This window comes from Engraulis encrasicolus, chromosome 5 (genome assembly GCF_034702125.1).
Source record: "Engraulis encrasicolus isolate BLACKSEA-1 chromosome 5, IST_EnEncr_1.0, whole genome shotgun sequence".
Taxonomy (NCBI): domain Eukaryota; kingdom Metazoa; phylum Chordata; class Actinopteri; order Clupeiformes; family Engraulidae; genus Engraulis; species Engraulis encrasicolus.
In genome coordinates, this window is record NC_085861.1 from 16,280,917 (window position 1) to 16,298,416 (window position 17,500).

At 43.7% G+C, this 17,500-nt stretch overlaps 2 protein-coding genes across 2 annotated transcripts; one reads left to right on the plus strand and one right to left on the minus strand.

The window, feature by feature from the left end:
• Positions 1–1,300: 1,300 nt before the first annotated feature.
• Positions 1,301–3,320, minus strand: LOC134448808 (free fatty acid receptor 3-like). Its single transcript, XM_063198467.1, has 2 exons — positions 3,278–3,320; positions 1,301–2,262 (listed from the first exon to the last, which is right to left on the minus strand). Exons 1-2 carry the CDS (start codon positions 3,318–3,320, stop codon positions 1,301–1,303), a joined length of 1,005 nt encoding a protein of 334 aa, XP_063054537.1.
• A 12,330-nt stretch (positions 3,321–15,650) lies between these two features.
• On the plus strand, positions 15,651–16,664 carry LOC134448809 (free fatty acid receptor 3-like). The gene has a single exon (XM_063198468.1). It carries the CDS (start codon positions 15,651–15,653, stop codon positions 16,662–16,664), a length of 1,014 nt encoding a protein of 337 aa, XP_063054538.1.
• The last annotated feature ends 836 nt before the right edge of the window (positions 16,665–17,500 follow it).

Here is a 17,500-nt window from a genome sequence, read left to right on the forward strand (position 1 = left end):
GTGCCTACTTAGTATCTTAAATAAGGGGAAGTATTATGGGGTGCTGTCTACATTGACAGAGAAGGTGCCTACTTAGTATCTTAAATAAGGGGAAGTGTACATGTACATGTACATCAGAATCAAAGTCGTACACTTTTGTGCATGTACTGTATATTAATGGAATGGTTAATGGATAGTAATTGGAAACAAAATTACTACTCCAAAAGTGTCACACGTTAGAGAGTACTCGTTAAAAAACTGACATATTACACACACACAAACATTTTCAATATTTCTTTTCTTATTTAATCGTAAAGCTGCATTGCAGAGTGCAATTATCTGAAAATGATCATGTACAGTTATTTGTCCCGGGCCCAGGTAGAGAGGGGGCCCAAAATTGCGTTTCCATTACACTGTATGTATTGGATAGGGGGCCCTTTCAGATGTCTTTGTCCTGGGCCCCGCAAAAGCTGTCAGCGGCCCTGACAGTACACAATTGTTTTATACTCTCACATACTTGTTAGACTGAAATCAACATGGATATATTAGACTTTTGATGAAGGATTTTAATATAGGGAAGAAAGTGCAGTTAAGCCTTCGAATGTCCTACATTTCAAGACTTGACATTAAAGGACAAGTACACTATTTTGAACATTAAGTCCATTTTCTGAGTTGTATGCAATGATTTAGAGTCCCCCTCACCGTTTATGTCATGTTTGCTTCTACCTCTGTTATTTGACTAATTTGGATTTTGTCCTTTAACTTTTTACTCACCGGCCACAGTGGCTAGTGGAAGTATTTTCTTTACCATGGTGCATCTAAGCTCAGCAAATGAAGTGATAAATCAAGTGCTATAACAACATCAGTGCTATTAACAGTGTGTTAAATGAATTTGGCTACAGTTGATCAGACTAATAGAATGATATTTCTTTAACCTAAATATAACACAAGGTGCAAACACAGGATATATGGTACTGAGATATGTCACACCCAAAAATATGTTACCCGCCAAAGTGACTGGTGAGACTAAAATTGTTAGTAGCCACAGACAAGTTTTACCCATTTTCGGCCAGTTGTGATGCCAATGTCAAGCCCTGCTAGTTCTCTGCATGTAAAAAAACCTAACATGCTCATACAAGTTTTATAAAATCTTGTCCAGTTGCTAAAAAGTGTCCAATTGCAAGAGCACAAAGCTATGAGTAAAGTATAGGCATCTTAGCTGTAGACAGACATCAGAGCAGACGTTTACATTACAAGTGCTGATCTTGATGGTTTGCAGAACATGTTGATCTTGACACACTTGCAGATCTTAGCCGAGGTCTTATCGTTGGTTATCATTGGTGCTCTGTGTGCGAGTAACCTCCTCTAGCTCCCTTGAAGGCTGCTTGGCAATGTCCCGATGCTCACGTGCGGACACATGTGCCGGCAGCCGTCCGAACATGCCCTTGAAGGTGGCCCTGAGTGCGGACGAGGAGAAGTAGTAGATGAAGGGGTCCAGGCAGGCGTTGAAGGTGCTGGTGAGCACAGCAAACTTGCTCCACTTTGGATTCTCGTTTGTGGCATAGCCCACCAGGTGAGACATGCTGTAAGGACCAAAGCAGATGATGCAGATGGCAATGGTCCCGAGGGCCAGGCCGATGGCTCTGCGACGCCGTTTGGGGCAAATTTTGGGCAGGCGGGAGAGGATGCGGATAAAGTTGATGTAGCAGAAGGAGCAGATGAGTAGCGGCACACAGAAGAGAAAGATGAATTTCTGTAAGCGAAATGGCAGAAGTATTTTCAGCTGCTCTTCAGAGAAGTCATTATAGCAGGTTTCTTCTTTGGTGGTGTTGTGGTCGTGGTCATGGTCATCATAGTACTGCATGACGAAGATGATGCTGTTCTCTGCCATGGAGATGATCCAGATGATGGCGCTACCCACCACAGCATGGCAAGGTTTTCTGTTCAGTTTATATTTGACGGGGTAGGCAACCGCAAGGTAGCGCTCAACACTTATGGCGGTAAGGAACAGGATGCTGTTGCTGATGGACCCATAGAATATGACGCCTGACAGAGGACAAAGGAAATGAGCCATTCTCCACGCCATGCCATCAACAATGGCTTTCATCCAGAAGGGAAGGAAGATCAGGAAGAGAAGGTCGGAGATGGTGAGTCCGATCAGCAGGACGTCAACGGGAGTTGCACCCTGTCGCACCTTCCTGATGAAGGCGTAGAGCGCCACAACGTTGGCTGGAAACCCAAAAATGAATGTGGTGATGTACACCGGCAGTACCGTTCCTGCGTCTCCAAACATTATGCCACCTGTCAAAATCAGTACAGTTTATTTGAAATGCAGATATATTGTACGTATATGGCAAACAATATATTTTTTTGCACAATCTTATAACAGTTGACATTTTTAGATTTTTTTCATGAACAACAGTATGCCATTCATATCTAGGTAAATCTAGGCATATTTTAGTTAGGCCTAAATATCATTGAACTAAGCTCTGTAAATACAATTTATATACATTCAAAACAGATGTGTGAGATGTAATCTGAAATTCATAGCAATATAAATGTAAACAGTTGACATTTAAAAATAAGAATAAGATGTTTATAGAGATGATACTTGGACATCAATTATCTAAGGTCATCAAAACCTTACATTTAAGCTTACAAATGTTTGTAGACCTAATAATTGCAATTATTAATAAAATTAACAATTGTTTAATTAATATTTTTTTACTAAAGTGCTGATAAAGCTTCATTCTAGTCCCCATTCTAAAGCATTGAAAACATATAGATGAAGTCCAATATAGGGGCTTACCCTCACAAAGCTAGAGCTCTATAACGATGTTACAACTCAGCAGTCTGAAAGTCTTTGTAGGAGTGCACTGTATGGCAGGAACAACTTTCTATTAGTCATCTCATACAGGAAATGAAGGAGGTGGCACTTCCATTGCTAAATATAGCTGCAAGTAGGAATGCAGGTGCAAACAGTGAACCCACCTATGTCACTATGCGGCAACTGAAAGAGAGGACCAGGCAGAAGGTCAGAGGTACTTGCAGAAAGTTTTTACAAGCACCTTTTCGCACACCTCAGCTGGCAGGTGCGTCGGAGATGGCCCATGGGTCACTTAGCAAACAACTTACAGAAACTCCCGCACACTTGCCTGATGAAGGTCTAGTACCGAAACGTTGTTTATTAAAGAAAGAACAGCGAAATGGTCAGTGTGGTCAGAGTTCCTTTAAGTTGTTGGTTTTATGGGCTGCCATGGGGCCACATGGGGCCACATTTCCATATGTGCCCTTATACAACCATAGTTGTGGTCCCATCGAATCAAGTCTACAGTACACATACATAGGAAAATGGCAACAGTGGGAGCTTTCTGCACGCATCCGATCGTCGGCTCGTATAGTATGAGGACGTGAGTCGCAAGATGTGAACTTTTAAATTGTGAATTTCCCTCGTGCAGTGTGAGCAGGAGCTTAACACCCATGATTGAAAATATTGTACTGTGTAGGCCTATGCCCGGCTTAAGTCAATGTCAGTTCAGCTTATTCACTGAACTTGCTTATCTCTCTTTATCAAGCATGTTGTGGTGACAGGGCTTTCAATAAAATGTTCGTCACTCACCGGTCAAAATGGCTAGTAGATGTTATTCTTATAAGCCAAAAACAGACTTACTAATGGGTCAAAGTGGCTAGTAGGTTTTGCTTTTTACCAGTTAAGCTGAATATTCACCAGCATTTGGTCGATTGGCTGGTGTTAATTTAGAGTCCTATGTGGTGACATGAAACAAATACGTACATATTGAAGCTGAGTGTAAACTGCATTCAGTATGTGCAGAGTATAGCAATTGGTGTAGTGTGTGTGCTCTACATATGTTTGATGCATCCATGTCTGCATGTGTGTGTGTGTGTGTGTGTGTGTGTGTGTGTGTGTGTGTATGTGTGTGTGTGTGTGTGTGTGTGTGTGTGTGTGTTTTACATATACATACATGTTCAGTCAGTGTGTGTCATCTACAGTATGTATTAATTTCATGAAACCTTAACTCAGAGGACGAGCTAAAAACCACTGCAAATACATGTATTCATGCATGTGGCTTGGCTCCCCATATTCACAGCAGGCAACTCCATGTTGGGCCAAAAGATTGTAGAGCAGAGAAAGTTAGTTTACTTTTTGTCATAGATATTAAAAATGGCCAGAACCATCAAGTACACCATTTTGGTACATCCACCAAACAGTTCTCCATCTTAAGCGTCAAACTCTACAATCTTTGCTTAGGGCTGTCCGCTATAAACGGTGAAGTGCCAAGCGTTCTAACATGGTGAAGTCAATAAATAGGTTAATGGGTGATAATTTACCTGATTGTCACGCAGATGGTTATGGTTTCGTGCGAGCTCACGAAGTTGAGCGGAAATGCACGAGGGTCTGCGGGAGCCAGGCAGGCAAGGTCACATTTGCTCTACAGTAGCTCACAAAGCCACAACTAGTTCATTCAGAGCAAATAGGTCACCAGTAGGGCTTTCAGGCCGTCCAGAACGGTGTCAGGGCCGGTGCCCGCAGCAGTTCTGTTGGCCACAAAAGGCTCCCGGGCCGCTATTTGAGGATGGGGGATATAAGATAAGATAAGATAATCCTTTATTGTCTCTTCAAGAGAGAAATTTTGCTTGGACATGAGAGTGTGATATACACTAAAAACACAGCACAGTAGACAGACAGGTGACACACATGTACAGCTCCAGGCCTTTTTATTAGAATACCATGAAAAAGTTGATTTATTTCCATAATTCCATCAATAATGTTAAACTGTCATGGATTGTAGATTCATGGCCCAGTTTTTTAACTATTCCAATCATTATTTTTTTTCTTTTTATATACGTTGGCCTTCCAGCTCAAAAAACCCATGAATTGGGGAATTCGCATTATTAGAATATTGTTATAAAATCACATTTTTTTTCATCAAAATTCGGGTCACATTAAATCAGTTGAAATTTGGTACTTTCTACATAACATGCAATGGTCAATACTTGGTTAGGACATTCTCTGTCTTCATAATGGCCATGATGCGTTTAACATTGAAGTCAATGGCAAAAACAGTGCATGGGAGTTATGGAAGCCCAGATATCCTTGATGCTTTGCTGTCAGCTGTTCTTGTTTGTTGACCTGGTTCCCCACACTTCCCTCTTCAATATACCCGAAGATTTCCATGCCACGCTTTGGTGTTAACTCACCAGTTTAATTCTAACTCAACAGAAATTAAACCCCATTCATTTTCAATGGGGTTTCATTTCTGGTTATTTAGAATTAAACTGAACAAAAGCATTTACTTCCAATTTCTACTTCTAAAATAATAATACGACCCTCCACATCCCGCTCTATTTTATTAACACAAAAGTCAAGATGTTTTTTAAACAGAACCATAACCCCTTTTTGATTTCTTGCTCCATGATTAAAGTAAATAGTCCCCTCCCACTCTCGTTTCCATTTCTCTTCATCATCATAGGTAGAATGGCACTCTTGTAGACAGATTATATCCAGTTCTTTTTTTCTCCTTTAACCAAGTAAATATCTCTATTCTTTTGACATAATTAGCCAGTCCATTACAGTTATAACTGGCAATACACAGGGATTCAAAACTCATGGGTTTTTACAAGGAGATATACATCTTCTGCAACTTCTGTAGGCCTATTCATTTTATTTGCGGCATTATTATGGAGACTAAATAGTACGTATGCACACACAAACACAAAACACAAAAACAAAAAAGTTAACATAACCCCTACCCTATTAAAAGATCAAAGTAGGCATTGTCATGGGCATTCAACAAAAAAGCTCAATTTCATTTGGGAGAACAATATCAGTTGAATTGACGCGCAGTAGGCCATTCATTCAACTGCGTCTAGTAGATAGAGCCATGGTGTAATTGTTGCATCTTTGTATAATTCATTGTCAATGTAGAGTTTATCAGCAACAAGTCTTACCCGGCCCTTTTCTTTTTTGTTCTTCTTTTCCTCCTTGTAAACTGGAAGCAGTGCTTTTCGTCTGTCCACGATTTCCACGGGATACTGCTGGTTAATACCGTAAGGTTTCCCTTTGAGCATTGGCCCCCGCGCAAAGACCATCTCCTTGTGTGCGTGCTGCGCAAAACAGGCGATGATCGCTCGGGGTTTGGGCTTCTCTTTGCTCTGCTCTCCTGTAGTCATAATGGAATCGGAACGTTTCTTGGGCTTTGCTGGTCGAAGTCTGTGGATTCTAAGGAAACCAACTTGTTGGGCAATCTCCGTGTTGATGCCCAGCTCCTTTGAAAAGAAAGTCTTAAGTACCGTTTCCACATTCTCATCCTTCTCCTCGGAGATGCCGCTGAAGATCAGGTTGTCCTGCATTGAGCGTGCCGTCATTTCCAGTAGTCTCTCCTTCAGTTGTAGATTTTCCCTCGTAACATCTCGAACAGATTTCTGCACATTTTTCACTTCTCCTTTCACCGATTCGAGGTCCTTGCGTGTCTGCTCCAGCGATATTCCGTTTGCGTAAACAGTTTCTTTTAAATCTTTGATGTCTTCTGCCATTGAGTCCAGTTTGTCAAGTTTTTTCAGCTTGTCACGTATTTCATTCAGAACATCCTCCATCTCGAACATTTCTTTTGGCCAAGTTGAACGTGAAAAGGACCCAGGTAGCAAAAACCGTTAAGAACAGTCGGCCTGATCTTGGCGGAATGTCGGCACAGTCGGCTGAGTGTCGGCTCGGCTGGAACACTGGTTACCGTGACTCAGCCAACACTTCATAGAACACTGAAAATAACTGTCACTTCATGCAGTAACCGAGCCAACACTCAGCCGACACAGAAAATAACGGTCAGTCTCATGCAGTAACTGAGCCAACACTGAGCCGACACTGTCGGCATACGGTAATAGGACCATTATTGGACCGCGGACAAAGCCAGAATCGGGCCAACTGTTTTCACTCGCGAAAAAAGGATCGGGCCAACAATGGGCCAGATAAACTTTGCTATCTGGGGAGGTCTCAGGGCTGCTTTCTAGTTCTGAATTTGGGCGTTTGTTTGGTGGTTCAGCTCTCCTGTTTGAAAATCCCGGCGTCTTTGCTGCGTCACACGCCATCAAACATAAGGGGAGAACTCCAGGACTAAAGTAGGCTACTTCTTGGAAAGCGCTTTGTGTCTTTTTTCAAAACAGTTCAAAATAAATCGGAAACAGTTCTTATTTAATCTTTGTAGTATGTTGGTTCAGCTCTCCTGTTTGAAGATCCCGGCGTCTTTGCTGCGTCACACGCCATCAGACATGAAGGGGACACTCCAGGACGAAAATAATCCGTTGAAAGCAGTTAAAGTCTTTAGAAAACAGTCCAAAGCAAATCGAAAATTGTCCTTTCTTAAATGCTGAAGTTAATCCATCAGAGGTATTATAATTCTCCCATAATTTGATAAAGTTTGCCACACGACATCACCTGCTCACTTGCTCACGCGCGCATGCTCAGATGCCTCCCCCAAGAGGTCCGTGAGTGTGCTTCTTTACATACACTGACATAGGCACAGTAGACTGGGTGTGTGTGGGGGGGTAAGGTGGGGGGGGGGGGTACGGAATGATGTGGAGGAGCGGGGGATGAATGAGGGGGTGAGCGGGGGTAGGGGGGCAGAGTGGGGGGTGGGGGTTAATGAGTCTGGGGGTGGGGGGTCAGAATGGTGTATGGGGGGATGAGTGAGGTGGTGGGGGGAATAGTGTGGGGGGTTCGGGGGAGGGCAGAATAGTGTGTGTGTGGTGGGGGGGTAAGTTGACTCGGGGGGGGGGGGGGGTGGGTATTGACCTGCCAAACTTTTCATATTGGATGGGGGGTGGGGGTGGGCTACTATTTTGTGGGGGGGTGGGGGGAGAATGAGTCAGGGGGGGTGAGCGTGGGGGGCAGAATAGTGGGGGGTGAGTGAGGGGTCGGGGGGCAGAGTAGCATGGGGGGATGAGTGAGGGGGTGGGGGAGGCAGAATAGTGTGTGGGGGAAAGACACTGTAGAGCAGGGGAAAGATGAGCGGGGGATACACGCGCGCACACACACGCACGCACACTCACCCTTGCTTTATGCAAAAAAATGAAGGCCTGAAAAACTTTTGGTCAGTAATCTAATGTGAAAAGTTTGGCAGGTCAATAGCCTTTTTTCAGCAGTCAACTGTGTATGTGTAATTCAATCATTTTCTGACAACAATCCTTAGGATATTTCAAAGTAGAGCACCGGATCCTGATTTTTAGGATCCTGCCAGATACCAGATCCACTGTTTAAGATCCTGCCGGATCCGGAACCGGATACCGGATCCTACGAAAGGGTGGAAACACATAGCCTACTTGCACACGTGGGCCCTTTTTATTACGTTGGCTCAAACTATTTTTTTGACTTATTGGCTTACTGCCACACTGCCTGCACTGGCCGCTTCCAAAGTTCTTTCACTCCATGCAGCAATTGGGGTTGTGAAAGACTGACTGAAAAGCCTAGGCTACGTAAAAAGTAGAGATGCCCCAGATCCTGATTTTTAGGTAACTGCCGGATACCGGATCCACTGCTTAAGATCCTGCCGGATCCGGATAGTCTGAAAAACCCTATTATCCTGCCGGATCCGGAACCGGATCTTGGATCCTGTACATCTCTATTTCAAAGGGATATATATTTACATCTTTCTGTTGCCAACCTTTGTACTCACGTCTGTAGATAGGAGATAGGACAGAATTTCTCTGAAAATAGGTTATCTTTATTGTTAATTATGGTCTTACAGTACTGAGAAAAATGTATGAAAGTCTGCCATTCTGAAAAACAGAGAACATTTTGAATTTCGGAGCACATTTGAGATGGCAACCAGCTGGTGAATCTTTTTCAATAGGCCTTCTGGTCTGTAATCCACTATGAAAACTCTGACAGGACAATAGGCCTAATTTTCCAAGCTATAGACTGTATGTGCATTTCAGTCATTATTTTCAGCACTTTCCTTTGGATATTGCAAGGTGGCCAACTTTATTTTCATTTGTTTTAGTTTAGTCAACCTTTGTAAACATGTATGTAAGGAAATAGGACAGAATAGTGCTGAATGTAGTTAATCGTTAATGAATATCACCTTATAGTACAATGTAATAATGCATGAAAACCAGTCATTTTGGAAAATGGTGGCCATATTGAATTCTGAGCAAAAATTGGCGTGGCCCCATGTTTTAATTTCTTCCAATAGGGCTTCTGGTCAGTAATCCACAGAGAAAAGTGCGGTAGGACGAAAGGCCTAATTTTCCCAGCTGATGACCTGTCTACTAGTATGGTCGGTGCCCACGCTGTAGCGCCTGTAGTGTCATACTTCACCCAATAGGTAAACACAGAGACCATTGTATGTCGTGCCTGGAGTATCTTGAACTTTCTGTACTTGCTACCTAGACCTTTACCAGATTCTTGGATCCAAATGGCACCCGAACTGTGATTGGAGTAATGCACTCCGATTTGGAAGTTTGATCGCCAACCAGATAAGAATTGTTTATTTGATTATTCGCCCCCATGTTGAACTATCTGTGTCTTCCTGTATGTGAAAAGCCAGAAGTTAGCATAGATGGCAACATAGCATATGGATCGGATGGGCAACATCTAAGCATCATATCATTGGGATTTGTTGTCAATGTTGGGCTATTATTTCGGGAGTCATCGGGAGCTATTTTAGCAAATGTCCCACCTTCTGCGTGTGCGCAAAGAGTTTGTGTTCAGTCCGCGTGGAAAACTTGGATTTCGAAGGGCATTGATTGCCGATGTCATAGTGGGACAGGGCAGGAGGTGTGTCTTGACGAGCAGCAAGATGCGTGTCAGAACTAACCTTGCACCAAATTGTGATTAAAACCAACTCGTCCCCTGTCAAACTCGTGACATTCTGAAGCAGCGCACCCTTCACAAAAACCTCAATATCTCCGATTGTAGCTGAATTCCATGGATACCCGCTTCGGTTTAGCTTGGGTTTGCTCGGCAATAAAAGCTTGTAGAGACACACGGTTTTCACCTACTAAGAGGGCAGAGTCTCCACTTTCAAACGAGCCATAACATGTTTCAGTGGCCCTATCACATAATACGCTGTGAGTCTACAAAAACGTCAAAAAAGGGCTTAGAACGCTGGTGCTCTACGACATAATTCCGTGAGCACCGCCGGTATTCAATGTGTTAAAATGCAACCTATATATTATGTTTTTTTGTTGGTCAAATAATGCATTTTGCTGCTGTTGTGCTTTCCAACCATCTTACTTAATGGTGGAACTGATAAGTGAAATAGTCGTCAGCTTTGTGATGTGCACATGGCACCTCTGAGTTGCTTGGACACCATTACAATCAGAAATGGCAGCCCGGCCCTTTTGCCAATGCAGTGGGTCGGTGGGATACATGTATTGCTTACCACAGGATATGCCTGTGTGTGCTCATTTTGCCAGGGTCCTCACACATACAAGGTGGTGGCAACACATTGTAATTTTTTGTGTGTGCGTTTTTTTTTTCTGTGTGGGGTTCCTGTCTGATTGTACTGGTCTTTCCTGATGTCTGTTTTTATGTGTCCTTCTGTATTATGTGACTGTGGACCAAGAGTCCGGCAAATAAACGGAATTGAATTGAATTACCCCACACACAAGAAGCTTCACTGGCTCCCAATGAAGTTTCGCATTACCAACAAAATCCTACACCTTACATATGTACAGTACAAGCCACTCCATGATTTTGCTCCCCAGTACCTCTCTGATCTTCTCCAGCTCTCCTTCCAATCAAGGTCCACCAGGTTCTATGGAAGGATCAGCTTGTCGTCCTCTGCTCCAGGCTATGGACCTATGGTTAAAGAGCCTTCTGTGTCACTAAACCCACCCTCTGGAACAGTCTACCAGGCTGTGCCCTCCCTGTGGCGCAACACTTTCAGCGTTGCAACTGAAGTCTCGAAGAGATTTGAACGTTGATGATAATCAGGCTAAGTCTACCTCTCCATGTACGGCAAGTCTCTCTCCACATTGGCTATGTTATGTTAAAAAAAACCCCATCTCAAATCACATCTGTTAACTGAGGCCTGTGGCCCTTCCATTTTCCACTCTCCCCAGGTCCTTAGCCCCATCTCCTTTTGTAAAGCAAACATGGGTTCCATGAAGGAAAGTTTTTATTATTAGGGGCCAAGCAGCGAAGCTGCCTGGCACCTTACAGTGTTTCTACCGTTTCTTATTATTACTCATGTTTCTCCTTAGGGAGTCTATGACAGCCCATAGAACCGTATGGTCAAAAAGTGCTGAAAATTGGAACACACGTTCAGGACTGTCTCAGCATTACCCACAGCTATTTATAGGTCCCCACCCCCAATCCTCTAGCGCCACCATTGGGCCAAAGTGCAGGTACATTTCTACTTGTAACTTTTGAATCGAACGGCTATGACGTCATTTTCTGGCTGGATAGTTTTCCCGCCATTTTGAATTTTGTGAAAATCACTAAAAATGGGCCTCCTCCCTCAATTTTTGACATTTCTTTTCTGAAAGTTGGTATATAGCATCTCTGGACAGAGCCTCACAAAAGTTATTCAGTGGATTTTGCAGTAATGTTTTCATTTGGCTGTGACAGCCAATCAAACGTGGACTAAAGGTTGCCAAACAGGAAGTGAAGTCATATCTTGGCAACCCATGGTCACAATCTTCTGCAAATTGTCACAGACACTCAAACTCTCTAGCGCCAACAGCTACATTTCTGCCTGTAACTTTTAAACCACATGCTCGATTTTAAATCTGTTGGTACCCTTGAAATCCTTGAGCCAAGACGAGTCCAACGCCCTATGACATCATATCTGCAGTTATAGAATGTCCGCCATTTTGGATTTGGTGATTTGGATTTGATGCTCCTCATCCTTCAAATTAAGTCGACTTTTCACAAAACTTGATATACATGATCTCCGGAGCAGTCTGAAGAGATCTGTAAAAGGGTTTTATTACATCTTGTACCGTTTGGCCGTGACAGCAAATCAAAATCCTCCTAACACTCCCAAACAGGAAGTGAGGTCATATCTCAGCAACCCATGGTCAGAATCTTTTGGGAATTGTCACACACATTCTTGGCTATCCCATGACTCCCCACAAGAACTTCCAGGTCCCCAGCTGAAACTCGCTAGCGCCACCAGCAGGTCACATCGTAAAAAGAGGTACAAACTGCTTGTAAAAATGAAATGTGCATGTCTCTGACAGTCTGCCTGGTCAACTCTTTCTGTTGCCATGGCGACTTTGGCGGACTTACTGCTTGGCCCCGCATTGCTGCTTGCAGCTATAATTTTCTTTATTATTATTATTATTGTCATTATTATTGTTATAGTTATTGTCACTATTGTTATTATTACTATTTGATGTAACCCACTTTGTTGAACACCCTTGGAGAGAGGCATGGCAGGGGAATTTGTAGTAATAGGTGTGGAAGTGATCAGAAGTGATCAAATCACTTTATTGACTGGTAGATGATGATGAAACCCGAGGAGCTACAAGGGACCGTTCATCCGTCACTCGTTGTTTCCACAAACGCTGCTTCTGCTAATGTGTGTGCCGTCTTGGCTTTATTGTTTTATTTTGTTTTTCTTTCTGCGGGTGTAACACACGGGCCTGGTATAGGTTATTTGTCTGTGTAAACTTTCTCAGCGCTGTGGCCAATTTGGTTTATGGCCACACCTGCAGTGTTGCCAGACTGGACGGTTTCCTGCTTAATTGGGCTGTTTAGGATGATGTTTGTGGTTAAAAAAGGGATGGGGTTGGGTCTTACTGTAGATTAATTGGCATAGAAATCAATGGAATTAAGTTCATGGAAATTAGTGCCCCCAGTTTACTGAGTATTTCTTTGGCTGGAAATCGTCAGTCACATCTGGCAACCCTATTCAGGGGTCATTGATTTGATCTCTCTCTCTCTCTCTCTCTCTCTCTCTCTCTCTCTCTCTCTCTCTCTCTCTCTCTCTCTCTCTCTCTCTCTCTTTCCCATCCTGGAGAGGACCACATGTAAAATTGGCAATGTTAAGATAGAGGAGAGCTGTCACTGACACCATTGCTTTCTCTCTTCACTGTTGTAATCTTCGATACTTCTGATGAACTCCCATGTGTTGCTGTGCATAGCGTTTGTAGTACTTCAGGGCTGTTTGTGGCCATTGAACTATTCTACTACTTTCTCACCTGCGGTAAGTTCTCTACCTGTAATTGTTCCCCACCACACCATGCCAATTATGTCACCTAGTAGTGAGCTCTTCGTGTCCATCCATGTTAAATTGGATTGATCTGTTTGTAATTCTTGTGTCACTGTGTGTTATCCTGAATTACATTCGACATTGCTATGTTGCCATACATTACCCTGATTGTGACTGTGGTCACTAATTCAAGATGTGCCAGGTAATGCATTGCTTCTGTTGAGTAGTATAGACATGTTTTACCTGCTGTACGACATTCTGTATCCTTGTTAATATTGGCTGCAGATACCTTTACACATTTTTTAATTTTATTTTTGGGTTGTTGACCAGGCTGCAAGTTTTTTGACTGTGTTAAGTAGTGTTATGCTTCTTTCGTATTATTGGAGTAGTTATTTGCTTAGTTTCAAGTCAAGTCAAGTCAGCTTTCTTCATATGCACAGTTCATTCAAGGAAATTGAAATTACGTTTCTCTCTTTATACCATGAAAGGACATATAGTAAAATAAAATTGAATAGAAGACAGGCAGGCCTAACAATAATAATAATAATAGTAAAATACAAAAATAAGTCAAGGCTATGCTGCACTACACTCAGTACAGTCCAGAAACGACCCAGGCTGGACTCAAACCCCGGTCGACCAGATATGGTACAGAGTGTTAAACGCACTGCGCCACAGCACCTTCATAGCAAGGCTAGTTGCTCATCAAGATGTTAGCAATTGGGTTGGATTTTGCAGAATGGTGGGGAAAAAAGTAGTGAAAAAATGTTTGTGTTTTAATTTTTCGCAGACAATGTCGAAATAGATCACACTCAGTTTCTTCTCTTTTTTTAACCTTAGTTACACAGGTTTCTCTATAATGGGGAGCCTCTTAGTGCAGATGGGGTCGCTGGCGGATTTTCTGAAAATAATCACTACATCACAACAACATTGCTACAACATTATAGAGAGCCTTAAGTAACAGATTAAGACATAGCCATTACAATTTTGGCGACAGTAAGGTTATAACATAGGCTTTGCGCTGAATGGCTGGAGGCTTGCAGGATAATGGAGCCAGTGATGAGCTACGCAACTTGCAGTACCTGTCAGGCTAGTCCCTGGTGTCCCTGTGCTATCTTTGCTTCGATGTGTTACTTTATTTACCTTGTGGCAGTTTTATGGCTGTGGCCAGGTGCACACTATCTTGGGATATGGTAGAGATGAAGCAGCTTAGTTGACTATGTAAATGTACAGAGTGAAAAACACTTTCACGTCATTTTCAGAGTGGGGCATCCCATGTTCACAAAGTAAAAGTTCTCTCACATTTTCCCATCCAATTCACTGAAATACAGTATAATGAATCATTAGATAAATCCCCTGTGACAGCTCAGTTTGGGCTAAGGGCTGTCTGTGCAGGACAGGTACACAAAAAACAACAAAAGCGACTAAAGTCATTATTTCTCCATGCAGGCCCTCCATTGGAGGGTCAGTGAATTGAGCGACCAAAGAGAATTTTTCTGGGGACGAAGTGAATTGGGCATACTGTGCGAAATTCAGTTGTTGAAAGTCAGTTAGTCAGAAAGTCAGTTGACATTGAGAAAACCAAAGCCAAAGCCGTTCTGTGATTAGCTAATTCAAACATATCAGTCCAATATCACGTCAAGAGTGAATAAAACTTCATAAAATTCATGACAAAACTTGGTCATTTTCGGTATATACACAGAGTATGAGTTCCCCCTTGCCACCTCACATCTGCCGATACAGTTCCTGACTTCACTCAGAGGATGAGTTTTTTTTTTTTTTTAAACCTATAGGCTATATATAGCCTACTGTATGTACGCATGTTGTTTGTGGTTTTCTCAGCTGAAGTCAATATGACCTCTTTGCCATTTGCACAAGCAACACCTTGTTGGGCTAAAGATTGTAGAGCAGGTCAACCATGTTGGTACATCCACCAAACACGTATCCATCATAAGTATTGAGTTCTACAAGCTTTGGTTAGGGCTGTCCACTCTAAACTGCAAAGTCTTAAGTGCCCTAACATGGTGATGTCAATAAATAGGTAAATTGGTCACATTCGCTTCAGCTCTCAAACCCACATAATATGGTTGATGCAAGGCAAATAGGTCACCAGGGCAAACAGACATAGGCTTCATTTTGCACCAAAACACAACCTCAATATAATGGTTTTTTTGGTTCAAATAACCCGCTTTGCTGCGGAGGGGCTTTTCCAGACAACCTATCTACTAGCGGCGCGGACAAGTGAAATATTTGTTCATTTTGTGGCACACACAGGTTTTTGCCCATAAAAAGGTTCTCCGCCCTACAGTATAATGGTGAAAAGGCTATTATTGAATTGATCTGTGTGGAATTCTACATGACTACATGTAGGGTAATTTTTTATGTATTTTGCTCTGTCTCTACGGTATAATGGCATTCTTTATTCTTTGCAAAGTTACATCTGTCTACTTGAATTTTGAAATGTGTTTTCTATCTAAATTTCATTCCCAGAGAAAAAAAATGCTGGAAAACACAGGAGCCATTCTCCCAGTGTACATCACCACGTTCATTTTTGGGCTTCCAGCCAACGTTGTGGCGCTCTACGCCTTCATCAAGAAGGTGCGACAGGGTGCAACTCCCGTTGACGTCCTGCTGATCGGACTCACCATCTCCGACCTTCTCTTCCTGATCTTCCTTCCTCTTTGGATCAAGGAGGCAGTCGACGACATGAGGTGGGAGATGCCCCATTTCCTGTGTCCCCTATCCAAGCTCGTCTTCTACGGTAGCCTTTACAACAGCAGCCTGTTCCTCACTGCCATTAGTGTCGAGCGCTACCTGGCGGTCGCCTATCCAATCACTTACAAGCTGAACAGGAAGTCCTGGCATGCCGTGGTGGGTAGCGTCGTCATCTGGACCATCTCCATGGCAGAGTGCAGCATCGTCTACGTCATGCAATACTACCACCACCTGGATGACGACAGCAGTAGCAGCAGCAGCAACAACACCCTCAAAGGCGAAGCGCAGGCCAACCGAACCTGCTTTAAGGACTTCTCCTCAGAGCAGCTGAACGTTCTGCTGCCATTTCGCTTGCAGCTGTGCGTCGTCCTGTTCTGTGTGCCGCTCCTCATCTGCTGCTTCTGCTACATCAACTTTATCCGCATCCTCTCCCGCCTGCCCAACATCTGCCCCAGACGACGACGCAGAGCCATCGGCCTGGCCCTGGGCACCCTGGTGATCTTTGTCATCTGCTTTGGGCCCCACAACGTCTCGCACCTGGTGGGCTACACCACTGGCGAGAGTCCCGGGTGGCGCAAGCACGCTGTGCTCACCAGCACCTTCAACGCCTGCCTGGACCCCTTCATCTACTACTTCTCCTCGTCCGCACTCAGGGCCACCTTCAGGGGCATATTCGGCTGCTGTCTGCCTTTGCAAAGCTGCTGCTGCGGTCGTGTGTCCTGGTGCACGGCAGAACAGCCTGCAGCGCAGCCGCCAGTGGATACTAGGACACAGAGCACCAATGATAAACTGGACTAAAGATCTGTAAAAGACATCGACAGGCGTTGTGTTGTACACCAGTTTTTATTGGGGAGAGATACCTGTAGACAAAAGTACACTGTTGATGATGGGGTGCAAACATCCAGTGGCATTGGCGCTTGCATATAACAGAGTATTTGTACTTCTACTTCATGCAACTCTGGCCATGGTTGAGTTTGTGAAAGTTGCAAGTCATCCAGTTGTTGCTATCTTGAAAGCAGGTGGCAGCAATAAGTAGGTAATTTAACACCTTCACCAAAGCAGTTTCGATGCTATGTTTAGCCCCATATCCTGAAGCTCCCCCACAAGCCACAGGATGCACAGTGCTCTTACAGCTGCAGCAGACCATCAAATCATCAGAAAAAAACTCTTTGGAACTTTCTCAAAGTCAAGGATCCTGGCTTTGCTAGGACGTTGAAACGCCCAGCGATTGGATACTCCGCGGAGTTAACCAAAGAGTATGCAATCACTGGGCATTTCACGTCCTAGCAAGGCCAGGATCCTTGACTTTGAGATACAGCCCTAGTGTTTTTTAGGACTTGGGTGATGGCTGCAGTTTTCAGAGGGAAGGGTACGATGCAACTATTGAGAGGTGTATTGATGATGATCTCAACAAAGAGGGGACAGATAGCAGGCAAGGCAGGCAGGTGAAGAGAAGAGAAGAGAAGAGAGCGTTGGGTCCAGGAGACAGCTGGTGGACCTAGCCTCCTTGACCTTACGTTGGTTGCGTTTCAAGCCCTACACCTTACTGCTTCGTTTGAAAGCACGAGGGGCAAGGGGAAGGCGTAGGGGTAGGGGTAGAAATTAGAAATGGGAAAGGCCCTTAGTCGCAGACT

What these genes read in the sequence shown, in the direction of transcription:
- LOC134448809 (XM_063198468.1), top strand. Translation starts at nt 15,651, where the DNA reads ATGCTGGAAAACACAGGAGCCATTCTCCCAGTGTACATCACCACGTTC.
- LOC134448808 (XM_063198467.1), bottom strand. Translation starts at nt 3,320, where the DNA reads ATGTGTACTGTAGACTTGATTCGATGGGACCACAACTATGGTT. An exon ending in ATGGGACCACAACTATGGTT is followed by an intron (nt 2,263 to 3,277) that starts GTATAAGGGCAC and finishes TAATGTTTGGAG; the next exon opens with ACGCAGGAACGGTACTGCCG.